This window comes from Polyodon spathula, chromosome 19 (assembly GCF_017654505.1).
Source record: "Polyodon spathula isolate WHYD16114869_AA chromosome 19, ASM1765450v1, whole genome shotgun sequence".
Lineage (NCBI taxonomy): Eukaryota > Metazoa > Chordata > Actinopteri > Acipenseriformes > Polyodontidae > Polyodon > Polyodon spathula.
Genome location: NC_054552.1, coordinates 3,275,350 through 3,294,609, shown reverse-complemented (window position 1 = coordinate 3,294,609; position 19,260 = coordinate 3,275,350). Strand labels below are relative to the sequence as shown.

The 19,260-nt window shown below is 36.2% G+C and overlaps 1 protein-coding gene across 12 annotated transcripts in view; it reads right to left on the bottom strand.

Annotated features, from left to right (window-relative positions):
- The window catches only part of LOC121294574 (liprin-alpha-1-like), a 34,103-nt gene that overhangs the window by 9,270 nt on the left and 5,573 nt on the right, over positions 1-19,260 (bottom strand). For 3 of the 12 annotated variants that reach the window (XM_041218383.1, XM_041218388.1, XM_041218392.1), the window contains exons 3-21: positions 12,678-12,779; positions 12,096-12,260; positions 10,814-10,888; positions 9,926-10,030; positions 9,211-9,432; positions 8,804-8,950; positions 8,007-8,141; positions 6,816-6,899; positions 6,439-6,570; positions 5,882-5,944; positions 5,640-5,722; positions 5,385-5,532; positions 4,542-4,765; positions 4,052-4,274; positions 2,673-2,702; positions 2,188-2,315; positions 1,702-1,868; positions 1,339-1,432; positions 923-934 (exon numbers count right to left, since the gene is read on the bottom strand). In XM_041218383.1, coding sequence (XP_041074317.1) covers positions 923-934; positions 1,339-1,432; positions 1,702-1,868; positions 2,188-2,315; positions 2,673-2,702; positions 4,052-4,274; positions 4,542-4,765; positions 5,385-5,532; positions 5,640-5,722; positions 5,882-5,944; positions 6,439-6,570; positions 6,816-6,899; positions 8,007-8,141; positions 8,804-8,950; positions 9,211-9,432; positions 9,926-10,030; positions 10,814-10,888; positions 12,096-12,260; positions 12,678-12,779 — 2,339 coding nt within the window. The remainder of the gene's footprint in view (positions 1-922; positions 935-1,338; positions 1,433-1,701; positions 1,869-2,187; positions 2,316-2,672; positions 2,703-4,051; positions 4,275-4,541; positions 4,766-5,384; positions 5,533-5,639; positions 5,723-5,881; positions 5,945-6,438; positions 6,571-6,815; positions 6,900-8,006; positions 8,142-8,803; positions 8,951-9,210; positions 9,433-9,925; positions 10,031-10,813; positions 10,889-12,095; positions 12,261-12,677; positions 12,780-19,260) is intronic. The other 9 variants (XM_041218386.1, XM_041218391.1, XM_041218393.1 and 6 more) reach the window with 7 other exon arrangements.

The following is a 19,260-nucleotide window of genomic DNA, read 5'->3' as shown; positions in this document are numbered from 1 at the left end:
TTATCAAGTGCTGGTTGAGTTGAAGTGTTAGTTGAGCGAAAGCCCCCCCAAAACATGAACAAACAGTACCATAACCACCCAGTGTTGAGTACAAAACAAAAATTCACAAGCAGATTCCTGACTAAAGGTTCACATTTAACAAAAAAATAAACTAAAATTTAATAAATTATAGGTTTGACTACTAGCTTCATCAATACAAAAATAACTGCACGTCTACTAAAGCGGGAATCAAAACTATTACGGAACCAAGCCACGCCAGTGTTCAGTCATGAAAGGATTTCCTTTCAATAGCTAGATATTGAAGCTGCAACAGTAGAATTGTGGATCCAATGAATTACAGAACTCCATAAAATGTAATACATTTAAGAGGCTTACAATTAGTTTTAAAAGTGTGCAGTTATATAAAAGTGATTTTAATGCAAACTAAAATAGAGCAGCTGTTTGGTTTAACGATCACATGGTCTCTTTCAAATGATTACACAATTAAAGTTTTTGAAAGTTAGACAAACTTTAAAACTAAAGCTGAATCACCATGTTTGATCTTCACATCGTTTTGTAACTTATACAGAAAAGCCTTAAGAGGGCAGTATATTGCTCTTTATGCAACGCATGGATGTTTGTAGATACAAAAGCTAAGATCTTTTAGGCTTGTTTCAGTGAGAAAAAAACGTAATACTTCACTTGGTAATCTGGAGACAACCTAGTCTGTGGGAGATCTTGATTATGCTTTAAAAACTTTTTTTTTATTTTTCTTCAGTCCTTCCTATCAAGTAACATGTTGCTCAAACAAGCCTTTTTATAAAAAAAAAAAAAAAAAAAAAAGGAAAAATTGCAACAGTAGAGCTGCAGAGACAAAACTACCTAACAGCTTTATAAGTGTTAACAGAATTCACAAGGGTAAATAACGAATAAATTAACTTACCCTGAATTAGCACTATGATATGAAAAGGTGGGGGAAGGGGTGAAAAATAAAAAGGAAAAAAAAAAATCAGCAAATAAATGAAAAATAAAAGTGGTATAAAGCAATCTAAACTCTAAAAAGCAAATGTTCATGATATTAAGAGGACTGGGTATACTGGTTTAGAGAGGCTTTACAATTACCAAATTGAACCAGCAAAAAAATTAGCAAGTCAATTTAGCAAATGCCATTTCCAGTTTTAATCTAATAAAACCGGTCAACATTATTACTTATTTTAATAGTCACAATTCTGCTTTGACAACTGATACTGCATGCATAAGTAAAAAAAGGAACATACTATAAAACTAATATTTACTAAAAAAAGAAAAAAAAAACTTGCAAATACATTATTCATACATTACATATATAAAACAACTTACTTTTTCTGTAATTTTCTATTTTTTTCCACTTGTCCTCCCAGTTTACTAAGTCCTAAGGCATCTTGAGGAGAAGTATCCCCTTCTGGAGTACCTGCTAAATTGAATTATTCGAAAATAATTTTATAAATACATACAAGTAATGAAATCACCAACAATTATAACCAAGGTTTGTTGGCGTGAATAGATGGCTGCTCAATTGGTTGTTTTTGACAGTAAAGAATAGAATAAATCTGGACTATGAAAATGTACCAGTTATTGCAGTCATAGCCCTGGAAATAGCAAAAACAGTGTAAAATAGCAAGTATGATACAGAAGCTAACTTTATCAAACACTGTTGAATTCGGTTTCCAAACCAACCCTGACCCATATGTTCTTTGCCAGGAAGTCCAGGTCGACCCTTCTCTTTTTTGCCAAACAGTCGGCCAATGGAAGATTTGATGCTCTTCTTTTTGGGGGCTTTGTTAAGAGAATCTTGGCTGCTGTTGCTGCTGCTAGGGTTACTGCCTTGGCCGTCCTGGGAACCGGTGGAACTGCAGGAAAGCAAGTCATCTTAGCAGAACCATTTACAAGAGCGTACACTGTTTCATACACTGCATTGGCATTTTAAATTACAGGCAAGTGTTTAAAAAGAGAGAGACTGCCCCCAAAAACCACTGTAGTTACTGTAGGGTATATTCCAAGAACCAAACCCAAATAAAAAAAAAAAAAGCACCAGTCTTGTTAATTATTTTCAAATGCATATTATATATCTCCATCCTTCCATCAACTCTGAGCCACTCCTATATTTTCCTTATTATCTATCAGAAAGTCAGTCTTTCTAAAATGACAGGTCCATCTGATTACAGTTACCTTCTTATATCCCTGATATCTTCATGGCTGGCGGCGTGGGTGGCTCCTTTGTGTAAACGCATAGACCTGGGTGTTGGAGGGGAGGTCTCACACTTTATAGTAGCTTTGTCATCTTGCGATACTGGGGACTGATCAGCAAAAGGTATGAAAACAGATTAAATAAATCATTCTTAAAAGAACATCTCTAAAAACCACATATTCGCTGACCAATTACCCTATACAAAATTATTTACATTTAAGTGTAGTAATATTTATTGTTACACTAATGATTACACTAATTCCAAAGTTTCCCTTACTCACTAAATTAGAACTTTGTTACTGCATGATGTTACATTTCTAAATTAAAATGTTAGTGTCATTCAAACTTATGCCAATTACAAAACCTCATGGTCCTCTCTTTCTGCATTAACAGTACACAAATTCAGTTCACAAAAATTGCAGGGCCCTTAGAGCGGTGGCAGGACGCCGTTTATGATTTGATTTACCTTCCTACGGTGCTTCCTTAAATCACTAGGCTGATAGACGCGTGTAAAGAAAAGAAAGCTGGGTTAGAAAACAAATCCAATAATATTCAGAACCAAGCTGTGAAACAGTTTTCAAAAGTAAAGGATAAAGAAGCATTAAAAATGTGAAGAAAGCAAGTACCAAAGGCTAAAGCAGAAGTTAATCCAACATTACAGATTGAAAACAATGGGGAGCATTTGCAGTAGGTGTTTTGAGAGATGAAAAAGTAAGGAAGTAAAATCTCTTTTGGTCTAAAGTGGCAACCAGTACTGTTACTCTAACCTGGGACCACATTCATACAGAAGTACAACTAATTTCAAAAAGATTTTGGTGGAAATCATAATGTTTGACAGGTAACTTTAAAACACCGATATACACATTAGAATCCCCCAAAAATCTTTACTGAAATCCCCAAAATAGTTACTATCAAGAATTTAAAGAATACTGTGTTCTTCTGAGCAGTTAATTTCCATTATAAATAATATGTAAGTATTTGGCAGACACTCCCCCAAAATGTTTTCTTTTAAGGGTCAATTAGATATATCCTCTTTTATCCAGACCTTAAATTGCTCACAGGAAGAGATTAATATAAAACAATTACAAACCCACACAGGATAAGGATATTAAAAAATAAATAAATAAAACTTTAGAATGCCACAAAACCCCTGCTCCCTAAAACAAATCGCACACAAATGCTTTCACAAGGGCAAACACTTGAGTATTTAATACATTAATGAAGTAATTAATAAATAAGTTACCTGATTACGTAATTACTTTGTAAAGTAGATCTGAAAAGAACATGGCCCCAGGTTTTGGCACACCTCTAGAGATTACTTTTCTGTGTACCTGAGAGCTGTGTGATGAATCACTATATGATGGGGTCGAATTAGGAGAAGTGATGGATGAATAAGCTACAGTCTGATGGGGAACTGAGGTCTGGATTACAAATGTATAGTAGAATGCAGGCTAAAATAAAACAAATTATATAAGAAAAAAACCAAAAGGGGAAAAAAAAAAAAAAGCTAAAACCCTAATGCTACAACGAGTTACTTCATGCTTAGTGTACAATTTAATATATTAAAAAATAAACATGAAGGAAAGTGATTTTGCAAAAAGTAGCGTGTGTCTTGCACCAGATTGTCTATTAATCCACACACTGATCTTTAGCAAAAACACTGGACAATCCCCCCCCCCCCCCCCCCCCCCCCCCCCCCCCCCCCCCCCCCCCCCAAAAAGAATAAAATGGTATGTCGTTATTTGCGTTAAGAAACAAGACAAAAAAAAAAAAAAAAAAAAAACACACCACATTTACCGAAATGAGGAAAAAAACACACATAGCAAATTTAGGTTTTCAACTTACCAGAGTCATGCTGCCGTGGCGGTCTACCTCATGGGCAGGACTGCGCGGTACGCGGCGAGGGGTAGAGTGCCCGCTGCCTGGGGGGGAGGAGCCAGTGAAAGAGGGAGCAATGGAGCTCATGGATCTGAATTTGCTGCCAAGATTTTCTGAACTCCCACCTCCCACTCGGTTTTCAATCTCCTCAGCCCGCTGGACAGTCGTCTCCTTCTCTTCCTGAATCATCCTGAATATAAAGAGGGCACATTTTACACATGTATATGTACCAACATTAAAGATTAACAAGTCACATTAGTTAAGGATGCACTCCAGTGACGTGACTGCCATCATTATGAAGACCAACATATTGTACAACATTGCATTTCACTATGCTGCTGGTGTACTAGGGAGGTCAGAAAGCTGGGGTCGCTTGTTCTTTCCTAGTTTATACAAAACCCTTTTTAAAAAAAGTGAAAAGTTTAAAAAACTACTATTGATATAAACTAGGACATGCCTAATTTCGTTGTTGATGGCATCCAATTGCTCCTGAAGCATCATAGCCAGAGTTTGGGCATCAGCCTGACCGCTCGGGGACATCAGATCAACAGAACTGAAAACAGTCTCTCTGTCGTCCTCTACGTCAGACACATCCACATCACTCTCAAATGCCTGGGCCACATTAGCCAAAACGTTGGCTTGCTGCACTCTCTCCCACTCCTGCTCGTTCAGAGTCTGCACCTGACAGCAGAACAAGATCATTTGTTTGTCATTTTATTAATCTCAAATAAAAAGATGGATTGTACTTTGATCTACATTAAAAACGATTGCACGTAGGATGCCAAAAACAGAGGTGGCACCTTGCTAGAAAGAAAGAAAGATAGGACATTAAAGTTACTATTTATTTATTTTTAATTTTCAGTATACAGTGAATTGAATGAAAACAATTTAACATGGACTAGCTGGTACTACAAAGACTTTGATTGCATTTATCCAGGTAATAAAAACAAAATATAAAAACATACACTTAACACGCAAACTTACATGCTTCAGGTATCCAGAGAGAAAGCAGGGGTCAAGAAGATGAGAACAGAAATTAAATCTCAACCAGTAAAAGCTCTGCCACTTGACACAAATGTATGTAAAAATGAAAGAATTTCGGTTATCCTCAACTCAGCCTACCGATAGTACCTAGAGCCCTGGTACACAAGCCAAAACTGCAGTAATTTACAGCACTGAAATATACAGTATATTTATACAAAATAAATTGCATCAAGCACTCAATTTAGTACCCATTTTCCAGAATATACTTCACTTCTAGCTGTAACTTATCAGCTATCTATAGATATCCCCACCTCACCTTTGAGGGCTCGTCTCGAAGGGCTGCCATACGGCCTTTTTGTGGCCGCCGCAGCACTGATGTGTTGAAGTGGTCTGTGTGACTGTCCATCATAGAGGAAGCAGATACAGGATACCTGAAATCAGGGGTGCTGCCCAGATGTGAGCGACTGAAACAAAAATAAAAAGTAGTTTTGAGCGCAATCACGCTTCTTGACTGTGCTTTTTTTTAAATTTTATTTTTTTAAACAAAAACTGCTATTGTTTATCCTCTTACCCATGGTGCAGTGAAGAAGTGCTTCTCAACCTTGCCTGCTCATTTTCAGTCCTCATAGTTTCTATTTCAATTAGAAGTTGCTCCTAAAAAATGAAAGATCAAAAAACACATTTCACACAAAAACAGATACATTTATGGTTGATCAAATCTTACACATATCACGAATAAAAACACCAAAACACATTGTAGTTTGTGAATTGTTTAAAAAGCAATTCCATCTGCATAATATAAAATTCACATACCTTCTCATGATGTGCTTCTTCAATTAATTTTTTTGTGTTCTCCAGATCACGAATGAGAGCATTCTGACAAAACAAACAGAAATCGGACAATGCAACCAAATCCCTCTTATAATGCAGTTTAAAGATGCAACATGCTTCAAAAGAATAGAGCAATCCACTCCTGAGGAAGTTTTTCTTTTCTTTCTTGGCTTTTGTGAATAACCTGCCAGGTGCCTGGTATGGCCATTTCCACATCTGCTTAAGAAAGACGCTGTTTTGTAGCTAAATTAGCTTTGTTTCAATTAAAATGAAAACGTGAGGAAGGCACGCACAATGTGTAATTTACAACAGTGATGTGCTCAATTCCTTATAACTTTGTTTCAATCAACAATACAATACTTGAATATTTTGAGGGAGAATAGCTAGGTTTCTAGCAGTTATGGGTTTCTGACTACTGGTATAGCTATAATCCCCAAATGGCTAGACTATGCTGTAGAATTCCATAACATCAACTTGGATTGCCAATGCAGTGATTCAAAACTACAAAAAAACACTTATTTTATTTATTTATTTATTACCTTATCTTCTAAAGCAGACATTCTCTCCTTCAGATGAAGTTGCAATCTTTCATTTGACTCAGAAAGCAATTTGTCCACTGTCTCTGATAATCGTTTATTGTGTTCTTCATTCATCTTTTCCCTCTGTCGAGCCTTAAAACAAAACACACGTGACTTTGATGTTGACCCACTTTCCCAATAGTGTCCCTCTGCATTAAAGAGGCATTCAAGTGAATAATTAGGGGCATTCAAGTGAATAAAAAAAGTAAACCCTTTAGCTTTCCTTTTTACACAATCGTTAATCTGGGTCTTCAGTGTTTCTAATTGATAGTCAACTCCAACAATGTGACTTGCAGTAAGTTAATTTGTCAATTAAATCCAAATGCAATATATCATACTCTCTGTAGTTCTTGGTTCTTCTCCTCCAGATGTGCTTCCATCTGCCGTAAGCGCTCCTCAATGTTTCCATGTCTCTCTTCAGCCTGCCAATGAAACACACTGTTATATAAAAAAAGTGATGTCTGCAAAACAGATCACATAAAACAATGCTCAGCGGAAAGCACACTGCAACAGAAGCATGGAACAGTCCTGTATGCACAGTGCAAAACTTAGCCCGGCTTACCAAAAACAAGACAAAATAAACACACTTTAATGGTTTAGTAGGCATTTGAAATTAAAGGTTAGCACAGATGAAATAGAGGTCTAGGAATGCACATGCCTCTTCATTTACTTTTACATTAACTTTATGAATAGAAGACACCCCTGCTCAGCCAACTACCTTTAAACAAATGTGAAAAGCTAAATTTGTTTCAACCAAAACAATTACAAAAACACAAAAAATAAAAATTTGCTAAAGACAGGCATTTCCTGAACCTCTGCGTAAACTTAATTCACTTTCCCGGTCATGGTTAGATCACAAAAAACAGCAACAAGCAGCAGGCAAGCAAGGTACTGTATCTGGACATTGTCTACCTTCCTACGTATGGAGGCAAGTTCCAGCAACTTAGCTTCCTTAAGGATGGAGTCATCAGAAACAGCAGAGTCAAGCTACAGAAGCCAGAATGGATCAGTGTATATAAGCACAAACAAGAAATAGAGTGCAAAAAAGTAGCTTTAGTAAAAACGGCAACTGGGCACCAGAAGGAAACAGAAGAAATGTTATACTATGCAAGTGTTAACTGTCTGCTGGTGGGTGAAACTCCAGAAGAATATATATTTCCCCCCTTTACAACTGAAGTTATATTACTCACTGAATGTTAATTAGGTGAAACATGCAAGTTAGGTTATTGGGTTATGTTTATTATATATATATATATATATATATATATATATATATATATATATATATCCCACACACAGTTTCACACAGTTGACTCATCTGCTATTTAACTCTAAAATGAATGCAACACTTGTCATGTGAAATACAGAAAAAAAAACAAAAAAAACACACACAACTGGAAAGAAACCATTTAAATGAATCACCTCGTTTACAAAGGTGACAGGGGGAGGAGTGTGCTATCACATGGCCCACCATCTTAATCCTTATTAGGCAAGCATACAGGATTAACAGAAAAAGACAGAAGACACACCTTGGTAAGTGCTGCCACTCTCTGCGCCAGCTCCGCTTCCACCTCTGGAAGGGTCTCTGCTTTCCTAAGCGTTTGCTGTAGCTTCTGTTCAGCCAGTTCCAACCTCTCCTGTATTTGCCGGTTCTTCTCTTCACTCTGGTAAATAAATGTAAAGATTTAACACTCAGTGTTTCCTGGATTCCAAATGTTGAAGAAGGTACATTTATATTTACAGATTGCCTCACAATGTAGTTAGTATTCACTGTGAAGCAGGATTTGATATGGTTACAAATCTTGACTGCTGCAAATTTTGAAACAAAGATTGAATTGTGCAGTTTAAAATAATAACAGTTTGCAGTTGTGAAACAGGCATACATTAACTGAAAACATGTGTCATGAGTTTCAAAATTGATGCCAAAACACCACAGGCTTTTCCTGCTTTAAATGGAAACTGCAGTGCAAGCCTCTTTTATACCAGTACTGGTAGCAGTTCAACTAGAGAAGGCAAGCATTTGCATTTGAACAAGCATTTGCATTTCTTTCACAACATGTCAAATTCAAACCCTGTTTTTTTTTTGTTTTTTTTTCTTAAAGCCATTTAATTTTTTATGTTGGCAGTAGTGCAGCAAGGCAAAATTTAGCAGAAACCACAGTTTAGTGCAGGCATCTGGTGCTGCATCCACTTCACAGCAAGACAATCAAAAGACATGAATCTCAGCTACAACTCATTTTACAGTCCAAAGTTCAGGGCCCAAATTGTTATCTCTACAGATGCGCCTTGGCACCTAAATAAGAAAGAAAACAAACACGTTATTTACCTGTCTAAACATCGATTCTTTGTTTGCAATTTCATTTTCAAGTTTATCATTGAATTCATGTACAGATGTGGATTCACGTTGTGCAGCGAGGTAGCGTTTTTCAAGGGTTGTTATTCTCTCTTCCATATCCTCCTTTTGGGCCATGACCTAGTTATTCAAAAGGGCGGAGAACAAAAAAGTTATCTATAGTTCTCGCTAAAAAAGAAATAAAAAAAGGCACCAACGAAAAAAAGCTGAAGGCTAAAATAAAGCAATTAAATAATAAATTATTTTTAGACATTAACTTAAGCCAAAGGGTGTGTGGGGGGGGGGGGGGTAATGAGCACATGTATAGTAATGAGAAAATATTGGAGGAGCAGCAATTCCTTTCTGTCCATTACTAAAGATTCGGAAAATGCGATCCCTACCTCCCGAATGTCTCTCTGATACTTGGTGTTCATTTCCTCAGACTTTATGAGATCTTTACGAGCTGTATCGAGATCTTCTTCCAATTCAGTTATTCTGCTTGAAAGAGCAGCTAATCGCTCCTTCATCTGACCCGCATCCTTGGTCTGTCTGTCAATGACCTCCTGAAGCTCCATAACTTTTGCTAGATCTTCTTCATGATTAAGAGACCCATCTGATGATCTCTACGACAAAACACATTTTTTATTTAAAAAAAAAAAAAAAAAAAAAAGAGAGAATTTCAAAATAATTTATCCTGTAATTGCCCAATTACTTTTATGAGGGCATAAAATGTGTAATCCAGTGCAACTCACATTTGTTCATTAAGTTTATATATGGGATCATGTTTAAGACTAATGAATATGACACAACTTTACACGTGATCACCAATGAGAATAAAGGTGTTTTTAATTCAGGTGGCTGACTAACCTCAGCGAGCATAAAATGGTTCACACCTGTATAATTAACTAATTCAAATGGTTGTCATCTAATTTGACATCTAAAAAACAGTTATCCAACCAAACTGACATGTCTTTACTTGTGTCACACTGTACTACAAAGCTGTGGCCAGCTGGCTGAGTGGCTTGCTGCACAGAGGGTGCTTAGCAGAATTTAACTGGTACATTGAGGTATACTGCAAGGTGAAACAGACCTAGGAATAGCACATATGATTTTTACCTTTCCGTTTGTGCACGGGGTGTTTTCCGAGTCGTGGTTCATTTCCACTATCCCATCGTTAATCAAAGCTTTCTTTTGGATATTCTGCTCTCTCAAAATAGCCAACTGTAATTTGAAAAGTTAGAATTTAGATGAATACACCGATGCTTTCTCTAAAAGTTAATCAATCTTATGTTAAACCCAAGCAGATAAAAAGTGTGCACTCTTAAAATAATTCATGTTGGTTCCTATAGCTTGCAACTATGACCACAGCTATGCCTGTGACCCTGCTGTGTACACTAGCTGTAATTAAATTCAGCCACTAGATAAAGTTTGGCATATATTTATGGAGCAATCTACATAACTGATTTACCAATCTAAAACTTGGAAGGGTACTTGGAAGGCTACCATTAATACAATGCAAACCACTGGTATTGTTTGTGTTAAAAGTAATCAAGGATCAGATCCCATCTCATGGTTTTAATTACATTTCCTCCAGAGTTGCTCCTTTAAGCAGTTTTGCATAACTTGACCATGTACATTCCTGGGCTGGTGGGACAAGGGAATATAACACAAAAATGTGTCCCCAGTATTAAATTAGTAATCTAGCTCTAAAACAAGGGCCAAATTAACATCTCACTAAAAGGACCACCACAACTAATTTTCACAGCACTCAGGAATGGGCTACATGAATATGAAATTTAAGAATTTGAAGCCAATTATATATATTACATATAATAATAATAATAATAATAATAATAATAATAATACAACTAATTCAATAGTTATTTTGTAAGCAGATTAAAAGATCATCAGGTATGCTGGGTATTCTATAGCTGTATTTCTTTATTTTTAGTACAACTTTTAAAATCACACAAGTGTGTTTTAAAGCATGTTCAATATACTCACTTCTTTATGAGAACAAGCTAGCTGTTCTTCCAATGCACTGCATCTTTCCAATGCAACTCGTAACCTTTCCCTTACCTGGTCAGAAAAGTATTGTAAACATCAAAAATACAATTTACAGTATTACTTCATTTGCAAAATAACAAGCGATCAGTGTATGTCGGTACTGAATTTGTTGTATTTATTTTAAAAAGATCAAGTGAATTTGATGAAATCACAGCACTTCGTATTAAAACTATATACAACATTTTACCAGGAACCAATCCCGTCCCATAGACTTTAATGTTAATGGAATTCTGATCTTAGCAACTGCATGCCCGCTTATTGACAACTTTATTACTAGGTGCCAGGGCAACGGAGCGCACTTGCATGATTTATGCACATACTGTATGCAGCTTTTTTAACACACTGACTTCGCAACTGCATATTTCTGGCGGACTGAGGAAGAATCGTGGCTTTGAAACTTTCTTATTTTAAAAAAGTGTGATCTTTAGAATTGATTGCAAGTACAACACATTTTATGTTTGCAAATAGTTGTGTAGCACAATTTAAACCCACTCCCTTCTGTTTTACACATGTGTGAAGAAAACAGTTCTATGTTTGGATATTGAGTTTTTCGTTTTCTAACACAAACATTTAAAACACATGTATTTCAGTGCCATATTTTATTTCTACAGTATATTTCATTGTTCCATATAAATACACTTAAACAGGGGCTTTTCACTTATTGGCAACTTTTGGTTAATAACAACTTTTTGCAGTTAAGCAGCATCTGCTGTGATTATATTTATATATATATATACATACACACACACACATATATATATATACACATACACACACACACTATATATATGTGTGTGTATGTGTGTGTGTATATATATATATGTGTGTGTATACACACACACATACATATATATATATATATATATATATATATATATATGTATGTATGTGTGTGTGTGGTATATATAATATGTATATATATATATATATATATATATATATATATATATATATATATATATATACACACATATATACATATACATACATATATATATATATATATATATATATATATATATATATATATACACATACATACATACATATATATATATATATATATATATATATATATATATATATATATATATATATATATATATATATATATATATATATACACATACATACACACACCTAAATGCTACTTCATATATAAATGTGCTGCTTTAAGAAATTAAAAGTGTTCATATAATAAAATCAATTCCAGAATTACCTTTTCATCTAAAGCTTTGTGGTGCTCGAATAAAGACTTCAGTGCTTTGAGGACTTCCACTTCACTGGATACCCCTGCTGGAGATTGTGCTTGTCTCTTCACTACTGTCATTCTGAGAGAGCGCTCGTGCCTCGAGACAAGGCATTCCAAGTGTTCTAAAAGCAGCTGAAAAAAATCAAACCACACAAAGAAGCATTCAAGTAGGGTGGGCAGCAGGCATCGGGAGTAGCCTTCACTACATGAGAAGAGTCAGCGGAGATTTAAGTAAAGGTTAGGTGGTACACAAGCCAAAATAAAATGCAGAGTTTAGGCAGCAGTAATTAAGATTCTGTCACGTATCCCTGTTTAAATATATTGGTCTGCACAGTTTGTCTTTACAACGGATCAAATCTCTTGCAGTTCAATTCCTTCCTTTGTTTAGATTTACTTATTTTCAATGTACAGTAGAATGGCAGATACAGCAGTCACATGCAAGTTAAATCAGTAAACCCCACCCCAGAACCAACAGCTACATGGATGAACTCACCAATTACACAAAATAAAAATAAAAGTTATGTTTAACAGTTGGTAAAATGTACTAACCCGTGTGTTATTTCGTTCAGCCTTTAATTCAGAAATTTCTTCTTCTCGTTCTAGAAGGTGCTCTCTGCATATATTAAGTTCTTTAGTAAGTGCAGCAAACTCCTGAAAGAATAATACGCAAATTATATATTTCAAGAAGTTTCAAAAGGTTAGGCAGTGGTTATATGCAGGTTTCTACACCGCAGGCCAAACAAATACACACAGCCAGCCTACAGATGAAGTACTACTATGATAGGTACAATTTAGCCCAAATGAATTAGGAAACTGTACTTTACATCTGAATTCTGTAAAGAAAGCTATGCAGAAGAAAAGTTATTATCTACAGAACACATTTGCTGTATATAATAAAAAACAAGTACAAGTCTAGCAGATACGACTGTTTATTTTATGTAACTACTGCAAGACATGTTAGATGAGCATGAATTCAGTATGATGTAAATTATAACGAAGCCCTGGAAATGAGTAAACGCACAAACAAAATCTGAGTAAATCTAAACAGACATCTTAGTCTAGTAGACAAATGTTTCAACGCTTGAAATTGTTTCTATAGCAAACAGGGCTATTTTACACAGAGTATAAGGGACTACTGGCAGGTTTATGACACTGTTACATAAAGTAGTACTGTACATTTGCCCATGTGCATATTTTAATAAATTAAATGCATGGTCTGCCTCACAGAATGTGACATCTGAATTATCCCTTTGGGCAAATTCCATGTGGGGAGCAAATAGAGAAGTAGGAGCCCAACAGAGCCACAGTCAAAAGAAACCAAGCAAAGTCTTTCTATTCATAGTGCAGTATGGAACTCCTACATCATTTTCGATTAACAACTGGATGTATAGTTAAGGTACATGCTCTTCTTTTTCAGACCTGGAAAGTTAAAAAAAGATCCTTCAGTCAGGAAAAGGATTCTGACAAACTGTACACACACGTCTTGTATAATAGAGTAATCTGGAGCCCCAAAGCCAGGATGGCAAGGATGGAATTGTAGAGTCTTCGACATACTATATCCAGCAGATCTTAGTACATTTTCAAGTAAAAGGTATAAGCAAACATTAAAATGGTTTTACTTTGTTAGAGAGAAAAAAAGAAAAAAAAAAAATCAAATCTAAGTAAACGCAAGAAGCTTCTCAAAGCATGAAGTTTTGTCTAGACATCACGTCTGTATATTTGCAATCATGTATGAGTTTAATTGGTAGAGATTGCAGGCTTCCTGAAATTATACAGCCTACATAACTTAGGTTTGCCATCTTACCTTTGCTGAGGAAGTTATTAGGATAGAACAAATCATGCAAAAGGAACACAATCTGTTTCTCGTTTCAAACAACTACTAGTTTCTGCTTGCTGACGCAACATGTTAGACCAGCAGCTTTAATTAAATTAGCATAGTAACTATGGTATATGCTGTATAACCGATTTGTCCATCAAAAAAAAAAAAGAACAAGATGCAAATATACGGAGAAGGGAACTTACTTGCTCATTCTTTACTCTATTGTGGGAGAGAGCAATGGCGTGTCATTTAGAGGGCACAGAAAAGTGTGTGAGAGAGAAAGAGCTACAATACTAACAACAGTAATCAACAGTGGAGAGCCAGTCAGTGAGGACTGAATGTCATTATGGTCCACCCTCATTTGTTCTGCAGTACACAGATATATTTTCTACAGCGGTCAAACCCTGACCAAATAAGAGATTTTCAACTCATTGCAGAAACCACTTGCCTATTTTAAGTGACAAAACTAAGCTGCATTCGATTAAATAATGTTGTAATTACTCCAATTATACCCACAGCCGCCCCAGAATGAAAGACTACTACAGCTGGAGCAAGGGACTCAAGCAGGAGAATTGGAACAGCAGCATGAATAGCCTAGTAGAGCTGTACCATATAAAACACTGAATGCACAGTAAATCCAAACACTGAACACACAAAACTGCATCAAGGAACATTTAACAACTTCCTCAGTTGGAGGAAAATCCTGAATTTCAGAAGGTTAAACCATGCAGAAATACTACTCTTCATCAGTCTACAAAGTGGGATTGGAGAGTGAGTTTATGGAACATGTCTGACCCTGGCAATGAGCCAGCAGACAACACTTAAGTATTCATGGTATGTGGCAGAGAAAATCTACTCACTTTTAAAGACGGTAGCAAAGGGTGTTGTGTCTTTTAGTGCCGATCTGCCAAGTAACCCAAAGGGAATGAACAAGGCGTCAGGCTTTCAAAGCACCAAGACTGTTCCACATTACATGGGTTACACTTTGGAGCACACCCTCGTGCATTGTAATGTAGGCTGAGAACTGGGTGTAACACCTTTGTTTTTTTTTTTTGTTTTTTTTTAAGTTATATATCCAAAAGCTTCCTAAAAGAAAAACATTTTCTAGATTCACCTAAAAAAAATTAAAATAAAAAAAAAAAAAAAAACACACAAAGGAGTGATTTACAGAGTCCTTAATGTTGCTGTAACACACGTAATGTGGAATGGGCCAATTTAATACTCCTCGCAATCACATCATCTTGTCTTTAAAAACCTTGCACGACTTTTTTTAAAAAAGTAAATACGTGTCACTGCTTAGAGCTGGAAGATGTAAACTCCCCCCCCCCAAACGTATAAATAAATAAATAAAACAAATTACATAAAGTTCTAACATCCACACTAGTAAATCACAAAACATTTGAGGAGTCTACCTCCAAGTAAACCTGATGCTGATAACTACAAAACTTTCCAAAAATAAGTGGGGGGGGGGGGGGGGGGGGGGGGGGGGGTATCTAGGACCTATATTTTATTAAAATTTCTTCCATATACTACAGAGATCTGTGCAAACTTTACCTGCAGGTCTATAATTCGCATTAAATGCTAGTTTTAATTCAGTAAAATGTTCAACATTAAATGTTTAGGGCAAAACTAGAAATAAAGGTCTCAGGACTTGATAGAGTCACAGTGATTACTGTTATCAACACTGACCTTTATATGAATGTAGAAATTAATTCTTGGTATAGGTAAGCCTAACAAAATGAAAATACAGCAGCAGTGAGGGCACAAGTGAAAGCAAGCTTCTCTTCTGTCAGTGCAGACTCTCTGGTAGATTAAATTCACAACTGTGTACGACAGATGATACTATACTTAATGCTTTAGTTCCTTGCTGCTGGGGATTCATTACATAAAGAAAAAAAGAGCAGGAGGAGACCATGCAAGAGGAGGTGTTGAGGATCAGTTTCCTTTACACACCCAAGGATCAGGGTTCCAACCCATGCATTTTGAGGACACACTTAGATTAAAATGTTGCCTTTAGATTCCTGCAACATACAGTACAAGGAGAGTTCAGTTTTAAATGAAGGGGAGTTTGCTACACACTTGGAAGCAATTTGTTCCCTCTGATGAGGAGTCAGGTTTATTAAATACAATACAGCACCCTTTATAAAATATTCATGGACGAGCTTATAAAGATAATGAGGTAGTTTTGTCTTGACTCCACGATACACAGCTGTTCTCCAAGTTAGAGTGGTTCTAAATTACACAGCTGCAGTATGCCGGACAGCTCAGCCCTACAAGTCAGAGTTCAAACATTGAACAGAAATAATTTTGGGGTCATCAAATAAGCAAGTATTTGTTAGACCAGCCTAAACACTTGTCTTTTGGGGGTAAATGATACAGTAGTTTAATTTCCTTTCTCTCTTTGCCGGTTTAATTCCAGCCCAGTTGAAATCGTTGCTATCTGACGGCAAGGCATTCTATATAAAAACAGATCTGGTGGCTAGTTCAACAGCTGTCCTTTTTGGGATTGACTGCTTCAATGTTTTCCAAACAATACCAAATATAAATAAATAAATAAATACACACATACATAAATAAATAGTTGAACAAACAAGGAGAGTCTTCAGCAGTTAAAGATGAGGCTGCTAATCTCAGCACTCCTTATCTTCAGTCTCTCAGAAGCCAAGTACAAAACTGGAGGTCAAATGTCCCCAAAACCCTGAAAATGTCCAATTTGTTTTTTTTTTTTTTTTTTTTTTTTTTTAGAAATAGTACAAAAATCACTTCTGCTTAATTTTTTTGAAATGGTTGCTGCTGTAGGATAAAGTAAAACACAGAGATACTTAAAACAAAATCGTCAGCTTCCACAGGGACAAAAGGTTACTTGTTATTTGAAGGATTCAAAATTAAGGTAGCAGCTCCTGTCTGAAAGCATTATTTAAAACCAGATGTTCATCTCAAGAGCAAGCCAAACATAAGGCAGACAAAGTGCAACATTTACCTATTAACCTGTTCACCTTCTGCAAAGTACAACTTAAAGCAGGGGACACAAAACCATAAACCTGCTTAAAAAGAGCATCCCCCCCCCCCCCAAAAAAAAAAAAAAAAATACAACATTTAAAAAAGCCCCCAACTCTCTGGCATTTAACACAGTAATACTGCACTATTAAAAGGTTTGTTCAGATTGAACTACCCCCACTCCATTCCTATTTCCATTGCCAGAACAGAACTTGAGTTTGAAACATTCCACAGGTCCTCAGGATGGGGCCAGCTGTTTATTACAATGTCTTTATTGATGGCTAATGAAGCCCATGTGGATATGCAAGGCAGTTTTTTGGAACCCAGGATTATATAAATATCTAACAAAGCCTTACAATCCAGACTTCCAGGAGCAGAGGGCAGTTCATATTGAAGTCACACTGCACTTCAAGTGGCCGTGAATTGAAATGGGAGCAGCATAGGAGTGGAGTAATTCAAATCCATAAAGCTGAAGATGTACTTGTGCTGACAAAAAGTACAACAATACTGTAAAAATATTTCAGTTCAGTAAAGAACAGTGAAAAGTTAACGCCCCACATTACTAATGAAGAGAATGACTCCTTGTTACTCTAGACTTTAGTTTAAAGAGGGCAGGAAAGTAGCGGGATGCTAAAAGCCTGAAAACACACTTTCCTTTAATACAGTCACTGTGAATTGATACAGTCAAAAAATGACCTTAGACCTCTTAAAGCCTGCATTTTCTCTTACTGTTTTTGTATTGTAGCATACTGGTGAATTACTAGTTATGGCCAAGACAGCAGCCAATTTGCTACTCGTACAGTAGCACACTGTGCAATTGTGACCTTGAGTACATTTTACACCACCACCAGAAATCCATCAGAGCTATTTTGGAATCAGTCTGGTTTATGGAGTCTCTATTTTTGGCACTGTAAGGCGCCTACGCTTAGTTCAAAACAGGATCTATGATCAAAGTGGCAATCACTAATACAGTTAAGTATGCTCCTGAAAGTTATTTCTGGGTTAAAATGCGGTTTAATAATAGAAACAGGTGAAATGCATTTCTGTACATTTGTGTGTATGCCCAGGACAGCGATAATTTTGGAGGGTACAATAGATACTATAGTGTGTTTCAAAACTTGAGTATTTAAGTAGCAAATTAAAACGTGCTTCTTTGTCCAGACACAGTTCTTAATGCTACATCCTGTCTAGATGTTAGACATCAAATCACACTTCTGGGACCTTATCAAATACTTCCATCACTCTCACTGGCTGGGTAGAGCATACACTATCAGTGTGCCACAGAGACTTCCCTTTCACCTCCCTCTCAAATAAAACTTAAACAGAAAAGGAGAAAACACCATCTCCAAGAAAGATGCGCAAAGCATGCACGGTTTCCGCAATCAAAAGAAAATTGCCTCTCCAGTGGAAGCAACATTACAAAACAAAGATTGTACTCAATTTACGCCGGTATGTGTTCAGACTTGTCATGACGACTCCAACAGTGTAAGAATCAAAAGAACAAAAAGACAATATACCTGCACAGTTACCAAAACCCAGCTTTGTTAAGCAAATGGCTTATTAGTTCCTTTAAACGTGGTGGTACTGTAGTTTTAATTCCTGGACAGTTTCACCTTGTAACAGTTAATGGGATGGATTTGAAGTCTGGGAAAATACATTACACCATGGGGGGCAGGGGGGGGGGGGACGACGACACACAACCACCTTACTGTCTTAGTTTTTGCCAGTCTGGACTGTCTTTGTGGTTTATGGAGGGAATACAGGACTGCTTTGAACAAAGGGCCAAAAAACAAGCCATTCAATAACCAGATCACACAGCAGAAACAGAGCTATTGTATGCTACTGCTCTGCATTACAAACTGTACAGCAAGACGTTTCTGTTCCTTAATAAACCTACCAACTAATATTTAAAAATACATGAATGTGTAAACAAACAGGAAATGGAACAAAATCTACAGTAGTTTGGGTATTTTTACTTAAAGCTGTGTTCTTTTTTTTAAACTAAAGCAGTAGTATATAATGCATCACATTAGGACTAGACATTTATATAAAAAAATAATAATAATAATAAGAGTTACTTCTTTGCATAAAAAATGTTCAACAAATATGCGGCCTGAAAAAACAAGATTGTGGTTCCCAATGCAGCTGTCCATTGCAGTTTCTAGTGGTGAATGATGAAATGCAATATTTACATAGCCCAGGCTGACAGAGTTAAATAAACACCTGGCTCCAGCAACAGAGGTAAAGCTTCACATATATAAAAGTATTTCTCTGTGGAGTCTGACTTTCTGTAGTTTTGATGTATTGTGCAAATAA